The 23,248-nt window shown below is 37.0% G+C and overlaps 1 protein-coding gene across 1 annotated transcript in view; it reads right to left on the bottom strand.

Annotated features, from left to right (window-relative positions):
• Nucleotides 1-23,248, bottom strand: part of LOC150080046 (uncharacterized) — a 525,991-nt gene that overhangs the window by 212,003 nt on the left and 290,740 nt on the right. The window contains exon 3 of the mRNA XM_090381794.1: nt 1,068-1,376. Coding sequence (XP_090237920.1) covers nt 1,068-1,376 — 309 coding nt within the window. The remainder of the gene's footprint in view (nt 1-1,067; nt 1,377-23,248) is intronic.

Genomic DNA, 23,248 nt, shown 5'->3' on the forward strand with positions numbered 1-23,248 from the left:
CGGAAGGTGCGCAATGCCTTTAACACATTTACGTGTATTAAAGGTATTGCATGATCTTAGGTGGTCATTCGTTCACAGTTTTATAGATTCCTCCGTCAGGGCAACAACCAACAAGTTAAGCTTTCTAAAGCCTAAGCAGCTTGACATGCTAATAATTTATGTGGATGGACATCACAATTCCTTATGCAGATTTTCCTGTCCATTCCTTCTGGCAGAGTCGATTTCTGCTTATACAAAGTATGCAATGTATGCAAAGTATGCAAACTTCTGCGATCATACATATACTTTGTATATGTATGATCGCAGAAGTATTTTTATTTATTAAAAAGAGGGAAAAACGATCATTACTTTAAACGATGACTTAATACAACAATAAAAAACCTAAGAAATAATACTTTCGACATACGTTTCAATGACATCTTACAGTTGGAAATGGGACGAACTATTGTTGTGTAATTTCCCTTGTGAGCGGAAGATTTACGAAATAGCACCTCTTGCAAGAAAAAAGTATAAAACATCGCTTAATTATTCTCAGGTGATCAAAACTCAGTTCGTAGGTCCTAAAATCTTAGTCTGCTTCTGTTATCCATTATCCTGGTGGAGATAAGCATATGAATTCAATGGTATCATACACTCTGATAAATAATGATTTTATCTAGTGGGAAAGCTATGCATAGTGAATGATGCCGGATATTGCAAAAGACACCCAGAAAATAAACAAACTATGTGAATGATAGCAAAGATGGTCACAGTTAGAGCAAACCAAATGATTGAATCTCAAATGGTATATATTTACGGATGGAGTCAGTTGGGGAATAAGAATGGCAGTTGCAAAAGATAAAGAAGACCTGGAACCATAGTCAATGACATCATCAAATCAAGATTGCAGACATGTAGGATTCGAATGGTAAACAGAAGCCTTTTCTTTGAATAGCCACATTAACTCCTGGTAACGGATGTATGATTGCCCGTTGCTTGGAAATAATGCGGAGAATGTCTTGAAAAAAAAGAAGCGTTAGCTTAACGAAAAGTAAATTTAACAAGCAAAGAATGAGAATCTGTCTTACCTGAATAATCTATCCTCTCCTGTAGTCTGTAGCCAGTGCCAGGGATTTCTAAGAGACACTGAAATATCGTGACTCCACTAGAGGATAACTCAGATCTTTTGAATGCTCTCTCCAGGTAAATATCGTACGTCGCGTTGATCTTGTGAGTCTCTGTGTAAGCATCTTTCTGGGCGACGGGATTTGATGACAAATTCGGCACGACAAATAAGGTCAGTCTGGGTGTCGGAAACACGCCGCTCGCCGAACACATCACTCTCACCCCTGTGGAGGATGATTCGGTGTAATTTATACGGAAGTGTTTCGCAGGAACTGCAAAGAAAATAAATGTTTTATTAAATTTCACATCGAGTAACTAGATGACCTCATGCAGATAAATATTCACCGTGTTCAGCTGTAAAAGTTTCAATTTAAATTTCTAGATGGGCGAAATTATTATCACTGACTACAAATATACAAGAGACAGAGAGAAGAGGACTTCTGACGACCATAGCCCCAAGAAAACGCTCATCGTCTACATTCTTTCCTTCATCCGAAACAAATAGATCCGAAAGTAAACAGAATAAAGGCTCGCGACAAGGAATACCTCAGGAATTTAATTATAGATCCGGACAACTGGAGAAAGATGCTGAAGAAAGAAAGAAAGTGTCACAGTTTATCAAAGCAGTTAGAAATCGCGAAAATTGAAGTAGTTGACGGCGAACTGGAATTATATCGAAATAGAGATTGGAGATGTCACAGTTCACAGTTTAATTGGGACACTGTTGAACAGTGGGAAGAAAAAAGAAAAAAACGAAACGAAAGCCGAAGAAATGAGCAAAAGGAATGTAAAACAGAGACAAATTTGTTTTTATTACACTCCATTTATATTTCTTTGCATACTTCATTTAATTTAGAAGTGTACAATCTTATTTTTTTTTAACCGGCAACCCCTTCCTTCTGATAAGTAAACAGAAAAAAAAAAGAAATAAAAAAGGAAAATAGTACATTAAGCAAATTAAGTAGAAATGAATCCGCTGTCTGCCAATTCTTCAAATATTTCGCCCAATTTGAATATAATTATTGTAGCGAACAATTTCTTTTCTAAGTCACATGTCTTGACGTCACTATCGGATTTAAATATATCATTCTGAGTTCCCGTAAAGTATTTTAATGCTAAAATACCTTACTTCAGCTGCATTCATTTCTCAGAGTGGTAGAGAAAGTTTAGAGTGTCATTTCTTAGGATGTTTTTCCCTTCAGAAAATGAGACTTACAATGAAAACGAAGATCGCTGTTCAAACATATACAGAACGGTGAACTATTTTTACGTGTTGCACTTACTATGGACAAAAACAGGTATGGAGAAGCTGCGGGCTATAAAGATGGTGCGTGCAGACAGAAACTCAAACAGACAAAGCCAAACTAATCCAATAATAAGCTTACATTTCGAAAAAATGGAAACAATAAATCGAGGGAAAAAGAAAATGGACTGGAAAATATTAAATCATATATTTTCGTGACGGTTGTATCCTCACGAAGATTCCATCCAGAACTCAATTTAAAATGAGGCGCTCCGAATTACTTAAAGGAGGGTGATAATGTTTGCTGTCCTTGTAAAAACTCCATCGCTTTATAAAAATGAACTTGATGAACTTTGGTGGGCAATGGTACTAACGTGAAACCGAATAACTACACCTCGATACTTCTTATTCAATTTATTCCTGTTATAGATGATGATGTTTGTGAGATACAGTATACAATTTTTAATTTCCACTCCCTGCGTAGCTGTCTTTCCTGTATAACTCTAGTACAATACGGGGATGCTATCTTCAAAGACTTATTCACATATTCCAATAACATTGCTTTTAGTATCTTTCCCTTTTAGTAGTGTTCCAGAAATATCGACGCTCCTCTTCTTTGGGAAAAGAACTTTATAAAACAAAATAACATTAAATCTAGACAGATAGTTTAAGAAAATTGCTGTTTGGGATAAATTTAAAGAAGAATTAGAGTATAAAAATCGTCTTAAGCGATAAATTTTTCAGAGAGAGTATTGGGAAACTTCTTAAACCTGTGAATAGCACTTTCCACTTCGGAATTATGTGAAAATAAAGAATAAAATGTGACTGAGAAGTACTATATCTTCAGCTGCCAAGGGGGTTTTGCTGCGCCTGGAGTTATTTTTAAAAATCTTGTACCATCCATTCATTCATATATCTGCCAATAAAAATACAATTTTCTGTACTCATCCAGAATAATAAATAAAAAAAAAAAGTGATATTCCCAGCAATGCGCATATATCGATGCAATATTAGACATTTCACTCCAATAGCTACTTAAACCTGTTTAAAGTTTAAAACCACCATGGTGGGATGGGAATGTTACCGTATATTGTAACCTTGTAAATGTTTCACGACGGCACATCTAACATTGAATTTGGCTGTTTCACTTCTTGCCAACGGTGAATTTGAGATAAGAAACGTTGAAGTCAGCAAGCATCCTCCCATGATTAATTCTCAGTTAGAACCTTCAGAGACATCTCCAGTCTCGCTTAGTGTGACTTATGTGCCGTATTTTTTATATCATACACTCTGTTACAATTCCTTTTTCCTCGCATGATATACGCGAGAATAAGACAGCAATGGAAGCCTTCTGTACACATCGCCTGGGAGAAATTTGTTTCCCGTCTCCAAACGTATACAGGCGGGTAGTTCAGCGATGCTGCAGCAGTCTGAGATGAATAGGAAATTGTTTCTTCATGAGGGTACCTCTTGGGTTTCCTTTTTAAATTTTGGTGGAAAACGGACTAAACTCTTATTCTGGTATATCCGGCTATTAGTTTTTTTCCCATAGTTCTGATCAGAAGAAATAGAGAAACCCAGTTAGATAAGAATTTACTCTTCTGTTATTGACTGCGCTAGTCAAGAGCAACTGTACATTTTACTGTTTTCCCCTCAAGAGTAGTTGTACATTTTATTATTTTCTAGTCACGAGTAGTTGTACATTTTATTATTTTCTAGTCACGAGTAACTTTACATTTCATTATTACACTAGTGGAGAGTTACTCTACGTTTTATTACCACGAGCCATATATTTATTTCATTCATCAATTACGCTCTAAAGAGCGTTAATAAAGGTTACTGTTTTTTGCAGTTCTGTCTATATTGCCAGAATTGCTATTGATTTGTCTGTTGACGAAGCGAAAAAAAAATCGAGAAAATTTTCTCTCTCTAAATAATTTATTCTAGTCTCTCAGTGTCTGTTTCGTTTTTATGCACGGGGGCAAAAATCACCCTGCTCTTTCCGTTTTCAAGTGACCTATTCGTTAATCTCATTGAATGCGTGCCAAGTCCGTATTTTACAATAAGTAAAAGAAAACCGAAGTATCTTTGAAACATTTCAGCATTGGCTAGAACATTGGAATTTCGTAAATCATATTATCGCTAGAAAGACTTCTTAAATGCGATCCATCTGCCGCTTTCCCATCTGTCCCACGCGGGAGAAAACCACAGATGTAGAATTGGAAAATTTATTTCCTATAAATTTCCTTGCTCGTTGCAAACACACACACACACAGACAGACACCGCAAGTATTCAGAGGCGAGGAGGAAATTGATGACATTTTTATTCACAAAGAAAGCTAAACTCCAACACCTAAGCAGCCCTATGCGGAAAGGGTCGTTTTTATTGCGGTGTGTGAGGTGCAGATATTCAAATCAGAAGTGTATCTTTGAAGTCAAACATCCAGTAACAAATTACTGCCACAACTTGCTTGGCTAATGATCCCGAAATTTTCTTAGAGCAAGGAGCGGAAATAAAACACAGACTTGGCATGCTTTCAGTAGAAAATGGTTGAACGTGCAGAGAAGGTTTTAAACTCGCCTTTTTATGGCTTGGAAAAATAAACTTCTGCTGCCACTTCGCTTCTTAATTCCGGATGAAAACTGCCGCAATTATAACTTAACCTTATGCCAGATAAAAAATCGTATTTTTGACTCTCTCTCTCTCTCTCTCTCTCTCTCTCTCTCTCTCTCTCTCTCTCTCTCTCTCTCTCTCTCTCTCTCTCTCTCTCTCTCTGCAGAAATTCATTTTGCATTATTAAACCTGCAATAACCCTATTATGAAAATAATTCAAATAAGTGTGTCTATAAATTTCATCATTATCGTTACATCTGCATCTGCTGTATTTTCTGTCTTTTCTAACCGGTAACTGTGCTGTCTTCTGAAACTGCAATGAGGGTTAAGATCAGCCTCAGCCGCCTGTCTCCTTCTGAAGCAGCAAAATAGGTTTTGACACTTTATCCTAGGAGTTATTTATTATTATTAGTAGTATATGATGCATGAATGATAGCTTATATAGCATCAGGAAAAAAAAAACCCTCCTACATCACCTGTCCATCCCCTCCAATAATTTGTCTAGTTTTTTTCCTTGAATTTATTCAAACTGCCTACTTTCATAACAACATATTGGAGTTAGTTCCAACAACTAGCCAACTGCTGGCTGTAGGCAAACCTCCGCACATCTATTCTGCAATAACTTAAAAAGGTATAATCCCTTTTGTAACATTATTTCAATGTTCTTCCCGACTCCCATCTAATATTTCAGTTGGTTATTCCAAATGTACATCTTTCAAACCTTTGGCTATCTGGGTGAAATTATAATTTATATACAAATAACGGATATAATAATACAGTATATACAATCCATATTTGATCACAGTGCATTCAGTAATTACATTTTAACTTGTGAGACACGTGTTCAAGTGCTGAAGTTTATTTAATTGTTATTTTATTTATAGGTGCTGAATAAAAATATCAGTATGATGAACTTCATCACATGGCAAAATGAACAATGAGACAAACTTAGCACGTGCCAAAATAAACAATGAAACAAACTTAGCACGTGCGAAAATGAACAATGAATTACAGTTGATACTTGAATAAAATAACAATGAAATAAATTTCACGTGACTAACACGTGCAGTTATTTAATTTCAAATGAAATTACTGCATGTTCTGTGATTAAATAAACATTATATTATTATCTTTATCGGATAGCTGCTTATGTTTCGTAATGCTCATTTTAACGCTCATTTTAACTTGTGTTCGCTCTTGAGGTGCTTATTTCACTTGATTAAATACATAACGTTTGCAGATCGTTTGTGCTTGAAGGGAAATAAAATACTATGTATGAAAAAATGAGAAGATCATAAAACATAACATCCAACCCAAAAATGCATTTTATCATTTCCGAAGAATAGTCAGAACAAAGGAAAGAAAGAAATGGCGCCGTGAGATCAAGCGCTAACGAAACATCCTGCGAGATTCAAAGAAACAGAAACAACATGTTTTCTCTAAGGACAAAAGAACTAACAGTTACATAAGAAGCTTCTGGAAAGCGTGTCTGTGAACACACTTTAAATAAAACAATGGGGCTGCTACTATTATGAGAGAAACAGTGCTCCCTGCTTAAAGGAATAGACGCTGGAAATTACACTGAAGAAAAAAAAAGTGTTTTAAACAGAAAAAAAGGGTGCGAGCGCGGGTGTAAAGCACAGCGATTATCTTTAATAAAAAGGAAGTAGATTATGCTATCTTCTGAACTCCTGTGACAGTTTTAACAGAGAAACATTAATTATTTGAAGAAATTAAACAAGGCGACTCACATTTGAATAAAAACCTCATCTACAGTCTAATGGAAAGCAACCGCAGAGATTTCGAAGAAGAAAAATTTACACGAACAGTAGCATTTGTGATGAATAAACACGTCATAATGGTGGGAAGGAGCACATGATGAAGGAGTGAGGAAGAGAGAAAAGACAAAAGCGGAGTCATTTATTTTTCCAAACAACAAAATAGGCAGTATGGAAAGCCTACAAATCCACACGAGGGTAAACGATGAAACTGAGAATATTACGAGGAAGAAAGAAACAAAGACGAAAAAGATATATATTTCTAAAAATAATACGATGTACGAGATTCAAAACATCAGGAAGTAAAAATTAGAAAAAGGCTGCCAACTTAGCCTTGTCAATGACTCATGCCTATGGAAAATTTAAAATGCATTTGAAGTAGCTAAACCCTATATGTACTAGTATGGAAAAATGTAGCTTGGCATAATAATTACCCCGAGAATTCAGAAATTGCGCTTTCCAGGTGGTAAACAGCAAAAAGAACAAAGATTGTTTTTTATGACACTTGAAGAATGGTGTAATTGCTTCATTATGCGTGTATTCCATCTGCCTCTTACAGATTGAAACAGTGGACTAGCAATATGTCATGGGGAAACAGATTTTTAAAACTTGTTACAGAAAGTACAATCTAATATCCTCGGCTTGATTATAACCATGGATCGAAACTGCATCCAAATTTGACAGTGCGAGAACCAATATCGGGTAATAAAGTAATTTCTGTTGTTAAAGCAAAAGGTGAAGGCTTCAACTTACCATTAGTACTGCACTCAGGGAAGTAGAACGTGAAAAAGACCTGGGGGTAATTGTGCAGTCTAATATGAAGTTAGCTGAGCAATGCAGACGGGCTGCCAGGACAGGTCATGGAGTATTGTCAATAATATGTAGGAATTTTGCTAGCAGGGACAGGGAGGTGATTATCCTGTTATACAAGGCAATGTTCAGGCCACACCTAGAGTACTGTTACAGGTGTGGAGGCCTCATTTTAGGAAGGATTTAGAGTTGCTAGAACGAGTAGAAAGAAGGGCAACAAGATTGGTGAGGGGGAACAAAGGGATGCACTTACCAAGAAAGGCTTACGTTCTGAAAATTGCAGCGCCTGGAGAGTAGGCACCAGCGAGATGATCTGATTGAAGTATTTAAGGTCTCCTTGAATGGGATGAGAGCTGAATGCTGATGGGATTCTTCTTCTTGCTCAGATTAAGAACCTGAGGGGGCATAGATTCAAATTGAGGAAAGACAGTTGTAGAATAGATGTGCGGAAATATGCCTTTAGCCAACGGGTAGTTGATTGATGGAACAGGCTTCCATCTTTTGTTGTGGAAGCTAATAGCCTAAATAAATTTAAGGCTGAGCTGGACAGGCATTTGGAACAAATGGAGGGGTGAAATGATGATGCAAGAAAGCAAGCTGATTTAGAGAAGGGGGAGAGATCACGTCAATTTGTTGTAAACAGTTCGGTGCATTACAGTTTGGTGTGTGCGAGACAAATTGGTGAAGGACATTTCGCTGTATGTGACAATTCGGTGAAAAATAATTGGTGATTACGACAATTCGGTGATTGCTTTGAGCGATTTCGGTGTAGAGCAGAGCAAGGCAGAAAATGCTTTAAATTGTGAATACGTGATCACAATACTGTTCTAGATGATGCAGCTTACTATCCACCTTCGTTTCTTTTAATGCACGTCGTTTGTTTAGCAGCTTCTATTCAGAGTTCCTCTTATATCCCAATATTTAACCTATTCATAGCACTTTTTTACTACCGCGGGCAGGTTATTTTGATACAGTTGCAGTGGTCATTGTAGATATTGTAGCAGCATTAGTCCCTACCGACTTTTGTATCATCAGCAAACTTAAATCAAAAAAATAAGCGTATGTTTAACGAATTCACCGTTGAGGTAAGAGATGTGAAAGCTGAATACGAGAAATCAATAAAAAGTGAGCTAAAATAGAGGCTTCAATTTTGTGAATACAAAAATAAAAGAAGAATGAGAATCAGATAGGTTCTTAACTTGATCGAAGTGGATTTCCGTTGAATAGGCATTTTAAAACGATCTTTACAGTTGAAAGACTATTAGAACCACATGGGAACAGTGACAAGGAGTCGGACTGCTGTAAATTAAACGATACAGCAATTGCATCTACGGGTAAAATATAAAAGCTGATCGATGACACTGCTCCAGGAAGAAAAGGTATACATGCTTTTACTAAACAAGTTTGCAAGAAAGAGCAGCAATCTGTTGGGAATGTTAATATACTCATCATTAGAATGGAACGATTCCTTTGGGTTGGTGATTGGGAAAACTGTTTTACATTTTTAATTTTTTTGGTGAATGCAGAAAATTCCCACTTCCTTTTTTTGCACTATTTATCCATTATAATACTAATGCTAACATTATTAATAATGCGCGATTGTTAGAAATAACAAGAAGAGATATTTGTGCAATAATTTGCTTCTTTTTGGGAATGTTAACGATAAAAATTCTTGGGTAGTTAGTAGAAAAACTTCAGAACAATCCGGGAATAAAAATAAATGGAAGCTGCCTATTTTCTATAATTGTAGCCGAGACGACTAAGGAGAAAATCTTATACGTGAACACTATAGAGAAGATGGCCACTATTTTTCTCTGATTTCCTGTCACTTGAGCTTGGCTATAAAAGTATCAAACTAGCAGAGCACTACTGAAAATTATGGGCGGACAATATAGTAAACAAGAATGTCAAACTACATTTATATGGACAACGAAGAGTCACCGCTCTTAATTTCTTTCTTAATTCACGAACCTCTCTAAAAGCGGAAAAGAGTTCCGTGTGCGGACTTCCAACCTATCTAGAAGTAGAGAATGTTTCTGTGTGCGGACCTCCAAGATCTACCTTGTGTTCTGTCTAGTATAATTAAGGAAAATGCTTGAAGTGGGGCTGAAATATGAAGGAGAGGAGTATCCCCAATGACCTGCAATAACTTCTAATGGATATAAATGCAGTAAACTCTACCCTCGAGGATCTTGTTTCAAAAACGAAAGTATGCCACGAAGGTCACAAAGATTTCGTTCACGCTAATAACAGTGTGATTGATATCCTCCTTCTCATAAAAATGAATCCGCTTTCCGTGGTCAAAACCTCAGATGATCTCCGATTAAGTACAAAAGTTCGCACCATCATCATCATCACATTGGCGACCTAATTTGCACCGAATTCCGGCGCATGGCTTTCGGTATGTTCTGAGTGGGGTGTACAAGGTCCGGTATGTGGAGATAGCGCTCAGACGGATAATTTGCTCCGAACTGTTGTAATTAACGTAGTGTGTTAGACAGTGCGGCATCAGTCGCTTGACACTCATTATTTTGCGTGTCATTTTCAACACAGCGCGGGTTCCAATGACTAGTTTGTGAACTATGTGAAAGTTCACACAAGCCACAGATAGTTCCCTAGATGGGATTAAACAAAATATCGAATAACCATGCGTGTTTATATAGAGAATCGCCTTGTCATGACCATTCCTTAATTATTCGTGTTTCAAAAATATATATCTCAAACAATGAGCTTTTTTGCTAAAGACAGAGAGATACTGACCACTTGTTGGATCTAATACATAACAGAGAGTCTAAAGAGAATACTTTTCACTATGTTAGAGAAAACAAATTTATTCTGAGAACGGCTTAAAATAACATTTTAAATCTGTTTCCAGTTATCATTGTCAAATAACAAATGGTTAAATAACATTTTAAAAAATCCTTAAATTTTAATTCTTAATTCCTACTTAGCTCCGTTTTTGAGTACTTATATCCTTCATGGTTCACATTCTTCCACGTCTCAAAAGTATCATATGGCATCAAAATGAAAAATAGGCAGCAGCTCCAATTCCGAAAAAAAAAGAAAAAAAAAACTGATCTTCCGATCTGTTTTTTTAATGAATAAGATTTAAACCTAATATTGTCTTCTTGGAAACTACCTATAACATCCGAGGTGCAGCATGACTATTTGTCTAGCATGTCCATAATGTCAGACCTAGCTACACACTTTTACTATGTCCGTGCTCTTCTGCATTCCTGGAACCAAATAGATATTCTCTTTCCAGATACATTTAAAGCTTTAAAATATACCTCACATAATATTATCTATTTATCTATTAGCTGAAACTGTTTAGAATCAATTTTCCAGTGCCGTAGATGGGAACTGATTGATTGACAACGGAAAGGAATCGATCGAAAACAAATATGAATTGATCGATGAGGGGATAATTGTTGATGATGCTACCTTCGCACCTTTCCCTATATTTTATGAGGTACCCCAGAGGTCTTCCTTGGGACCTGTTTATTTTTAATCTATATCAAGATTGTTGTTGTTGTTGTAGGATTTTAGGCACATCAGCAACTTAGAACATATGGCGAAAGACAACCTGATCCTGCTGGAACAGGTTGTCTTCGCAGGTAGTTGAGGCTGACAGTTTCAATAAATCAGTCGAGTTGCTGTTTTCTGGATGAAAAACCATACTACCCTTGCTGCAGACCAAAAATACTACCCTTGCTGCAGACCAAAAATACTACCCTTGCTGCAGACCAAAAATACTACCCTTGCTGCAGACCAAAAATACTACCCTGCCACATTGTAAAAAAGAGGACGGACAATGATCATACCCACGAGGGCTGTACATCAAGGATCACCGAACATCTATTAATAAATTTTATTTGGAGTTACTTCTAAATCGCTAATGATATTGAACTCTTCAAATCTATGTGTGCCTTTCACTAATGTTTACTCCTCTTCTGATTTTCCTTTTGTTCATGGGTCTAACAACAAACAAAGCTTTGAAGAGTATCAGTGTTCCTGGTATTCTTTATATACAGTTAATTATCCAGCATTGGACGTTGAGGATGCAGTCTGGTTCTACAAGCAGAAATTATATTAATAAGATATATCTGCTTTAAACATCGATTCGACTTCTATAGAAGTATATCCTGCTCTTTGAAAGCACTACAGCTTGCAGTTTCGAAAAATTTGAACAGTTCTCAATGGAGGTTTTGTTTGTTTCTTACGTAATTAACTTCCCCATCAAAACAAGAAATTTCCTTGTACGGACTGATTTCAAAATCACACAATACCATGTTTGTCACCTTTGAATTTAAAAATGTGATTTCCCTTCGCTGGCCATCTGACACACTTAGCGTTAGTTAATAAATATGAACTAAATGTTTTCACATGACTCGTTTTAAAAACCAAGCCTTATCTAATCTATTAATACAGTATTTTATATTTGCGGCATAGTAACGCCAAAGTAAATTATACACTCTTCTTGGTGGGGTTGGAATAAAAACAGTAAAGAAAGAAAGGAATGTGAGAGTTATAATACGGCCAGTCATAAAGTTCTCTGAGCAGTGTAAGTAGGTAACCAGGAAGGCCATGGTGTCCTATCGATAATTTATCGAACGTTATCCTGTGTAGATATGGAGATCATAGTCCCACTGTATAAGGCGGTTGGAAGATCACATTTGAAATACTGCGTTCAAGTACGGAGCCTGCATCTGAAAAAAGACATTGAAAAGTCCAAAAATGGAAAACTCACATAGTGAGATCGGCAAAAGGAACCTACGAGGAAAGACTTCGATTTGTGGGCTACAGGGCTTGAAAACCAGGCACCTCAGAAGTGACGTTATTGTGGTTTATAAGGCACTGATAGGGATAAGTAAAATGAATGAAGGTAGAATTTTCATTGTTACAGAGAATTTCAGAGAATTTGCTCGGGGGGTAGGCGCATAAATCCAAATGACAGGGGTAAAGGTTTAGAATATACTACACTGTAGTAACTTTTATTTTAACCAGCGAGTCGTTGATTGCTGGAACAGGTTGTCTTCGCAGGTAGTTGAGGCTGGCAGTTTCAATAAATGCAAAGGTCAACTAGATAGTTATCTCTATGAAGAGGGTAGCAAATATATATTTTTTAATCTAATCATTTTTTTTTTTTTTTGGCCAGTGCAGCAAAAGCGTGTGGCTTATTGCATGGCTATTACTAATATTTTATATTAATGTGGTAAAGTTTAAAACTCTCCTCAAAATTTGTATTTGTTTGTCATAATGCACATTTGTAATTGTGTCAATTCTACTGTATTCTACTGTATTCTACTGTAATTGTGTCAATTACAAGTGCTACACTATACTTTCCTGGATTTTATAATAGACTTGTTCTTGATGTGGAACTGTTTTCAGCAGAATAGGTATTTATTGTATAAGGAATTTTGCTCTACTCATCGAGATATTATTTGGCCTTTAGCGTTTCATTGTTTTTGGAATTAATATTTCTTTGTGAGTGACATGTGACCACTGTGACTTTTCATATTACAGACTTTTCCTAGTAACTCTGTTATCAACTATCTTGGATGATTATCTTAGACTTTTTGGGCTCTCTTAGAGCTTGTATTTAGGCAAGAACTTTTTAAAACATAATTTTGAACCCTGCCTAATGTGATCTCATCTAGGATTTGGACATGTATATTACTTTTGCGTTAACCCTGAAACATTTTATTTATTGGGCCAGGTTATGGCATTACCCTGGCATTACATTGGACGAATCTGTACATAGTGTATATTCTGCTGTGTTCCTGAAGAAGAGGATATTGTACATATTGCACATAGTGTCTTTCTGTGGAGCTTTTCAGAATTCGTGGATTTGCTTTCACTGTGTTTTTTGTTAGAAGATCAATTATTTCTTCAACAACTGAAGACGTTCTGCCTACAAGGGGTTAGGCAAACTGTAAATTAAGATGTTTTGCTGATCCTAGTTCCTAGGATGGGATTTACCATGAGATAGGTCTCCATGGTTAGAGAAGTTAGTCCACTTCTCCCTACTTTATTCTTGCTTAACTTCTTCTCACTTCTAACTATTGGAGAGTCCCTCTGTTGATTCTCCTCTATTCTATCTATTTACCTCCCCAGATCCCAAACTTCTCCCTCTGTATTCCTCTTTTTCCACTTCATTCTCTTTTCGGGCACTCTCAGGTGTTATGCCCTGGGCTTGCCCAGCAGGAGATAATTGATCCTGGCCGCCTCCACGTGGCGGGGATGGGGGGTGAGACGTAGTGACCAGGTGTTACTGCTTCTTACCTGCTAAGAGCCAGGTACCGGCCGATAACATAACAACAGAACACATCATAACACTTACACGTCCAACACACTACATACAATTGGCCGGTCTTGGCATAAGCTTCAACACAAGAAGTACAATAGCGGCTTATGGGGGAAACCCTGGGATCCGCCACAACAACACATGAATATCCCTGAATATCCCCCCTGTGTCAATTCTTTTATTTACAGATTTACAGTTACTTGGGGCTTGACCCCGTTATGTTCGATTTTAAATACTTAGTGTATTTTGTAAGGAACACGTATAAAGATTTACGAATGGTATCTAAATCATGTCACTGTGTGTGTGTGCCAAAGAAGTTTAGGCCATGAGATTCAGTACCTTGTGTCTGTGTTTGCGTGGGCTTCGCAGTCGGCTTTCCTGCTTGCTGAAGGAAAAACACGAGTTTCCAGGATTTGTCCAATATGACGTCCAGCTGTCACTTCTTTGAAAGTCTTTTAACGTTTTCCCACAATCCATCCCATCCTGCTGAACATAAAGTGTTAATTCCTGTAGCGCTCTGATCAAATTTATAGTGCAACTGATTTGCATATATTTACGTCCGATTCAATTTCTTCCAATCAGAAGAATGAACCAGTACTTTTTACAGGGTCAAGTGTTTTATTTCATAAAGCCAATTAAGCAACATTATGCAGTCTAGCTAATATTTTCCTGAAATTGCTCTGAAGAAAGAAGAAAAAAGTCGTTTGTGTTTCTTCCAACATTTTATACAATATTTAGCCGACTTTGTCTACAACTTTCTCTTATAATCTCTTAAAAATGTCAGTCATTCTATGAAAAATGTTATATGCTACAAAGAGTTTTGTAACTATGAATAAAAATTGCTGTTTCATCAGTAAATATTTCAAAGATTATGGCGAAAGACTGGATGACCGTGGACTGAAAGCTTATGCTTTCGGATTTCATTTCAGTCCACGTTCTTATGCTTTCTCTCCATGACCGCAAATCTTCAGACGGTCTAATAATCTGAGTAAGGAGTGTACCGATTTGTAAACAACAAAATTAATTTAACTGAGTACTCTATTCATTTTCTATTTTATCAGATTTAATGAGAAAGCCTTCACTATACTTGATTCCTACCGCCTGTTGATTGCAGATTAATATGATATGGGTGGTCATCCGATATCGTATCGCTGCTCATGTTTACGGAAATTATTCGTTTAGTAGGGAGTCTATCATTTAATCCCAATGCCTTCTATTTTCATTACAGCGCCATAAGGTTGTCATTTTAACGTAAAATTACTTGAAAAGGAAAATTAGATGCAAAATTCGTACCTAATCACTTTCATCTCGTCAGAAATAGAAGAATATTCCTTTTACTTTTCCTGCAGCTGTCGAAAGGAAAATTATATTAGAAGAAGCGAGAAGGAAGGTATCGGCTGCTTAGCTAATATTTAATAAGAAATAGGATGAGAACTCGTGGAATTTGCCATTGCTTTGACACTATTTTTCTCTCGTTAATAATTAATCCGTTTTCTCCGATGAATTAAATATTAATTCGTGTCGAAACGTTTTCGTGGAATACTGCTGACAAATATCCCCATTGGAGGTGTTTTCGAAGTGAAAACTTCACAGTTGATAATTGGTTTATTTAAACAAATCAATTTACATCAGGAGAAAGGCAATGCTTTGGTGCAGAAAGAAAATGCAAAGCAAACAAAATAATCGCACGAAAATTAATAATATCGAACAATCAATGTGGAAGAGAAATCACAAGAGGTCTCCTTTATTAACAGACTTAATTATGGTGAGTAGAAATTAATGAGTTCGTAATTGTGGATGTTGTGACGAATGCTCGCATGGATGGACAGGCCGAAAGAAAGAAACATTAACAAAAGATAAAAGGTTATTTTAACAGAAGAAACAAGCTGTTCAGAGCAAAGTTTTTAATACAGAGACCTACTGGAGTAACAATAATTTGAGGCCTCTAAGGGAAGTATCGATACACAAACATGCAAAAATAATAAGGCACCTTATGCTACAAACCCTGTACCGTATTAGTGGCATCATGTTTATCATCGCACCTGTCACTTCAAGGCTACTCGAGAAAGCTATCATTCCTCTGATGGTTACTCAAATCTGACAGAATCACCTATTCGTCTTCCTGATTTTATAAGGGAAAAAGATTTTTCGGTTAAGATGCCGATTGGCTAAATCTAGGATGTTTGGTTTTGGAGGATCCCCCACTGTCTTGTTAGATCGCCTCCTTCTTTGATACGATACACTGAGGAGTGTACTTATCCTCCGCGAATGATCCCTACTGACTCAAATGTTGTCTAACATCGAAAATCTAGAAATTCGATGTACGAAGGCCGTAGTTTGTTTCCTCTCAATCTGCTCGAAGTTTTTTCTGACTTTGCTCTCATATAATATCATCTGTTTCTTATGGTGCTTAAGAACTCCACTGTTTCCAGTGGATGCACCTGCCAGGTTTAATTGAAAGCCATTGATCTATTTACCAACTCTTAACGTGGTTGGTTTAATATTTATTCCAACCATGCCATGCTTTGTGAACCTAACGAACACCATGAACCTTTCATTTGTAAATATTTGACCGTTTATTTGTACCACACTACGTGCTCTTTTAAAGTTATAGAGCTCTACAATAAGCCTACAAATATAACAGCGAGTTCATCAAGTTCATTGCTGCTTGTTGTTTAATCCCTTCTTCATTTAAACTGTCTATTGCTCAAATAAGCACTGTTGAAATAAATCCATCAACCGCGGTCCATCTGTATAAACTGCTTGCTTCTAAATATCTTCGACAAAACAAATCAAAACATAAACAAGAACTGTTGCCAGTTCTATTCCCACGTTATTAAGAATTTAAGATTGCAAAAACATTTCTTCACTAATCTGTTCTTGAATTCAACATATGTTAAAATTGGAAAAAGAATTACATTCTCAGGCTCTAGTTGAAGGCTTTCAAAATGTGATTGATTTATTATTACAACGATAAAATGCTCCTATAATGTATGATGTTGAGTATAATAATTGTAATTGCTGCCATAAAAAATTAATAATAATAAAAAATCCTGACTCAAAATTCCAAAGGTTCCCTACTCTTGTACAAATAAACTATTTCTTATAAACGAAAAGCGTATAGTGGAGTTTCTCAAAATGAATCACGCAACTGAACAAGGTTATTTTTTCCTTCATAAAATCTCCCCCATAAGACTCCATCATCACAATTTCGTTCGCATCTAGATTTTGTATTTCGCCGGTAAATCTCTTGCATTTCAGCCTCTTGGCATGTTTGTTACAGCTGTTATCAAGCGATTGCCCGATGCCAGAGTGGTACAGAACATTCAACCATTTGTAATAAAAAAACTCCTTCATGTAGTGTCAAAGATGAAACTGTTGCAATAAAATCCTTTTTCGTCTGGCCAAATCCTTAAATATTACGCTTGTAAAGAAACTTTACAGAGAGAGAGAGAGCCTCTCCCCGCCAATACCAACATAAAGAAAAATTTTCGGAATAAATCAGCCTTGGCAGTCCAGTAAAACCCTTTTCGCAGTGCGACATTGTATTTCACTTAGAGCTGCGATTCATTTATTATTTGTTAGGTAATTATACCTGTACAGAAATCTTCTGCCGTGGAGAGCGTTATTTTAGGGATGGGAGAGAGTCCCCCTATTACGGTGCAACATGCGTCGTTGTTAAATAAATTCATGACTACACTTTCATTTCTTTGAGAAGCTCCATAATTCCGGCTCTTTCATGGGGACTTAGGAAAACGATTTCTGCTGATCATTCCCTATAATCGTTATCACACTTGGAGCACCAAATGATGCCTTGGGTTTCGAATTCCCTGAGCCATCGAAGTTAAAGAGCCGATATAATTCTTCTACAGAATGTTGCAGTTTATGTGTCTCTCCAAAATAGCATCTTAAAAGTTAATTCTGCAACTTAGGAAAGGGCTCAAAAGATTAAAACAGCGTCGTATTTCACCAGTAATTAGTTTTCTTGAAAGTGTTCTTCTAGCACAGTGTAAGAAGTTGTACGAAAAGGTGATAATTTGTTTTGGCAGGAAAGGGTTAGAAGCAAAATCTGGGTTCGGTCTCTTAATTTATTATTTTCTTCCACTCTAATGCATTTTTACATGACCTAACTTCTAATTAACGTGACTTGAGAAGCTGTAGTTCCATTGGAGTAATAAAATGCCGATGTGGGTGTTAAGAATTTCCAGAGAACCAGTCAATTAACAAACGAAAATGGCATAGTAGATGTTATTTTATTCAACAAGACATAACAGAACGCTTGACATTCTTAAGAATATACTGTCTTGTCATAAAATATGTCTTCATTAATTAATAAATCACATAGTCTAAGATGGCTGTCTATTTATTAAACCCATTTCATTGGGGGCAGGTTCAGATATCAGATTATTATGTCACCGAATGTATTGATCTACTAATATATAAAATTTCGAAAATATTGCGGAAAATGCTTAAATATTACAGTATAATTCTTTGTTTTGAAAATTCTTTAATTGTAACTGGACATACTGTGTATCTGTCAGCGGTGCCAGTGGATCCCCCCCCCCCCACAAAATCGCTCTTCAATTGTAAGATAAGTAAGGCCAATCGAAAAGTAATAAATTTATCATTTTATTCCATATTTCGTGCAGAATTTACAGGGCATCTTCAAAAGATTTGCTGAAACATTCTCCGAAGAACTTCACATATCTTCGATTACAGATGCCATTTTCACATACACTGGAAGTGGACATTAAATTCAGAAATATTGATTTTAACATTTTACTTAACAATTAATTATACGAAATACTTTTCATTACCTACATCAATAAAATTAAAACTTTTGGATTGTTAACTGAGCATAGATAAATATGCAGGTCCTTGAATTCCTCAGCTTCCAAAATTTCAACGACTTTTCTAGAACCCTCTATATTGCAGTCATTTTTGCAGTGATTTCTCTTTGGTTTTTGAGATAAAAAATATATCTAAATGGTCATTCTCGAAGGATTTAATTAATTGCCTATTATGTTATGGATCCTTTGGATATTTTAACTGAAGGAAAATTTTTCCTTCCTTAGGAAAGATGTACGCACTAAAATATAGATTATCCATGGATCGTAGGGAAACTAATTACCAAGAAAAAATTTAAGTAAAAATTTCATATCTAAACAATGGCGAGTTCAAAAATCTAAGTGAATTTGGAAGATGAGGTTTTGTCTTCAGCGAACATATAAACATTCACGAATTTCCAATGGGTATTTAAATTTTTAAATGAATTTAAAACGACCGTATTAAAATGATCACTGAATTATGACCACTTACCTAATACTTCATAGGTCCTCCTTTTACCCTCAGTACAGCAGCTATCCGACGTGCCATTGATTCCAAAAGATGTCGGAAACGTTCGGGAGGTATGGCCAGCCAAGCTGTGTGTAATGCGGCTAGCAATGCAGGTATGGAGGTGATTGGTGTATCCAGAAGCCTGATATGCCTTTCCATAGTGTCCCACAAGGGCACAATGGGATTGATATCGGTGGAGTTGGGAGGCCAATTGGTATGTTGGAAGTCAGAACTGTGTTCTTCAAACCATTCCTGCACAAGTACCTGATGGCCCAGCGCATCTTGGAAGACACCATCGTCATTCAGGAAAAAGTGTAACAAAGCGGGATGTGCACAGTCAGCAAGCAGTTGACGATAGCGGAGACCACCGATATGTTGTTCCACATGCACCAGGGGTCCAAGTTCCTGCAAGTCAAACATGCCCCACACGATAAAACCGCTTCCACCAGCCTGCAATTTTGATACCATGCATGATGGATCAAGAGCCGCATGCTGTTGACGACAAATCCGTACACGACCATTCACGGTGTGTAGTAAATAACGTAACTCATCCGACCAGCTTTCCAGTCTTCTAACGTCCAACTTGCATGCTCTTTGCACTAGGGGAGTCTTTTACGCAGATGAACCTTGGTTAGGAGAGGATGCCATAGGGGTAGGATGCTGGTATAGCCCATATGTGCAAGCGTGCGACGCATGGTCATGCCAGATATTGTTCCTGGTTGGCCCATGTTATATTGGGTAGTCAACTCTTGAACAGTGGTGCGCCTGTTAGCCTGTACGAGTCATTGGACCCGGCGCTGATCTCTAACATCAACCTTTCGCTGACCTTTGCAGTTTTGTCGTCGGGTCGTTGTTTGACCATTTTGACGCCAGTCCTGGTATACTTTAACTACGGCGGCTCTCAAACACCCCACGAGTTCCGCCGTTTGGGTATATCGAGGCAGGAGCTCGTCGAGCACCCACAATCTGTCCTTTATCAAAGTCCGATAAATCCTTCCCATCACGCTCGGAATCACACTACTGAACCACTGGCACCTTATCTATGCTACCTAGGTCGAGTAACTGCGCACTCTCTTACCTCACGTAGTCAACGGGTTGCATTCAGTTTTCATAGTGGTCATAATTCAGTGATCACTCAGTGTACATTATATTTTAGGGTTTCTTTATACTACAACACTAAGCATTTCCTGCAGTCAAATAATTCTTTTCTGTAAAAGACTGTTATATTTTTTCGAATAATAATGCACGTGTTCTCCCACTTTCAACAAAGTTGAAAGAACTATAGTTCTGATTCCAGTTTCAAGTGTAACAGCATTTTTCAAGCACTTTCGAGTAAGTAAATGGAGTGAAAACATACCTGATTCCTTTTCTTTATTTTCGTTCAATCAGAAATTGGTGTTCAGTAATGCTTTATTGCGATCTGTATAATTTTCAATACTTTAATCTTTGTGTAACTATTTCAGTGGCAACTGATGTTTCCCTTCATTTGCAGAAGGAATACGCTTTCTCTTTAACATTCTGAACTGAAATCACTGCTCAAATTGCCCTTTTGTGGCAGTTTATAAATCCGAATTCTAAATCTAGTTATCAAGATGCACAAATTAAGTTCAAATTATGAAATAGTTCGGAGAGAATGGATCTCCAGTCCGCATTAAATCACAGACAACATCATTGCTGATTTCCCTGAAGTGTTACGCATGAGATTTACCGCTGTTCTAAAAGCTACACATTAAACCTGCCATTGGCACCTCTTCACTTAATTAGATGCAACTATACAATTCACTTCCATCATGAGCAGCAGCCAACGAAATATCCTCAGAAATTAATTGCAGCCGACATGAAAGAAAATTGGATGTCTAGTTTGAATATTCTCCATCAAGTACTCCACTATCTCTATGCAATGGACACCGTTGAATGACAAAACTGAAGGATGTTTATCGTGCATTATGTTCATAATACTGAAGGTAGTTCGTACCGAAGTGTCATTTCACTTTATTTCCATGATATGATTCTACACTACATTATCAAAAGTTATAGGGCAGTACTGAAATCGTTAACGATGTAATTTATTTTTCATTATGGCAGAAAATACATCTATATATATATAAAACGCTTAGGTATGCTGCCCAAATTTTTCAACTGCTAATTGTTGCCAGCACCCATTCACGCGGATCACCTCGCATGACCACCATACCGGGCATGTTTTATCAATTTTTGTACTAAAGTTTGTCGACTGAAGAAAGGCAACCTATGCCTGAAAACTATCGATGTATGTTTATTTTATCTGTCTTCAATTTTAATAAACCGCTCTAAGTTTTAAGATGTGTAAAAATGGCTGAACAGTGTGTAAGAACTTTGAGAAAATGTAGAAGAAATGCTAATGAACCTTTAGAGGAGAGATCTAATAGGGACTCTACGACTACGAAGCCGGACAGAATTGGAAATGAGAAGACGCCGTAGGGCTAAACAAATAGAAGTACCAGATGCGAATAATCAACAAGATGTAATTAATGTGGAAGAGCACGACATAGGAAATATGTGTTACAACTGTGAGTATTGCAATGCAAGATATTGGGGACATAAAAGTTACACACATCAAATAAATACACTAAATGCTGTCACGATGGAAAGGTTTCACTCGATCCACTGTCTGAGACACCTACTCTATTACCAGAGCTGCTTACAGGGGATAACGTGAAGCAATTAACTATAGAGAACATATACGAGAGTACAACTCAGCAATGGCGTTCGCATAATGGACGAAGAGATTAAATCACTGCCTGGAAATAGTCCATACTATTTTAGAATACATGGCCAGATTTACCATTTGGTCGCATCGCTATATCCAAACGAGGCAAATAAGCCAGGATATGGACAACTTTTTATTTTCGATTCTGCTGAAGCAACAACAAAATGACTTGAAAAACAATCAAACTAGGGTGCATGGCCAAAGTAATGCAACGATTGGACGAGATGCTGCGACAAGTTAACCCATCTGCTGAGTCATATAAATAAATGCATTAAATAACCCAGGCCAATCCAACAATTAATGTGCGCATGGCATTTATAGAAGACCTTGACTTAGATAAGAGACAATATAATGCACCTATATTCAAAACGGAGGTTGCTGCAATATTTGTTGGAGAAGACTGGGAACCACCTACAAATAGAGATATATGCATACACTCAGTGATCACTGGCGACCCGTTGACCATATTAGGTACGAGTGCGCGCGGTTAATTTACCTACATAGCATAGATAAGGTGTCAGTGGTTCAGTAGGCAGTAAAATTACGAGCGTGATGGGTAAAAGGAAGGATTTGTCGGACTTGGATAAAGGACAGATTGTGGCAGCTCGACGAGCTACTATCTCGATTTCCCAAACGGCTGAACCTGTGGGGTGTTCGAGAGCCGCCGCAGTTAAAGTGCACTAGGACTGGCGTCAAAATTGTCAGCGAAAGGTTGAAGTTAGAGATGAGCGCCGGGTCCGACGACTCGTACAAGCGCAGCACTGTTCAAGAGTTCACTACCCAATACAACACGGGCCAACCTGGAACAATATCTGCCATGACAATGCGTCGCACATATTTTATTTTTTATTTTATTTTATTAATAGCAAGATACACAACAGGTAACCATTAACAGTGTATCTGAGATCAGATCAATAAACATAATAACAATAATATGAAATCCAACAGGACGATAAACATTGATATAGATTCAAACAATAAAAGCATATGTACAAAAGAGGATTGTATTAAGTTAAGTTACCGGTAATAATTAATCCGTTAGAGAATAGAAAAATAATAAAACACATAGTAATAATAAACTACAATAATTAGATGTGAGCTAGTCACTTTGCAGTTTAAGAGAAGAGGCAAACTTGTGGATGGAGTTCATCAGTGATTGGGAGTTGTCAAAGAAGTCAATGAGAGAGTCATTTGCTGATTTGCTGATTCTGTTCAGTGGACTGAACTTCATAAAGTCCGTGTTGGCAGAGTCAAGGCGAAACGGTGTAAGGTTCCTGACTTGTCTACAGGGAGCATTGAAGTTTAT

This window comes from Mastigoproctus giganteus, chromosome 9, assembly GCF_048544385.1.
Source record: "Mastigoproctus giganteus isolate SK-2022 chromosome 9, ASM4854438v1, whole genome shotgun sequence".
NCBI classification, from domain to species: domain Eukaryota; kingdom Metazoa; phylum Arthropoda; class Arachnida; order Uropygi; family Thelyphonidae; genus Mastigoproctus; species Mastigoproctus giganteus.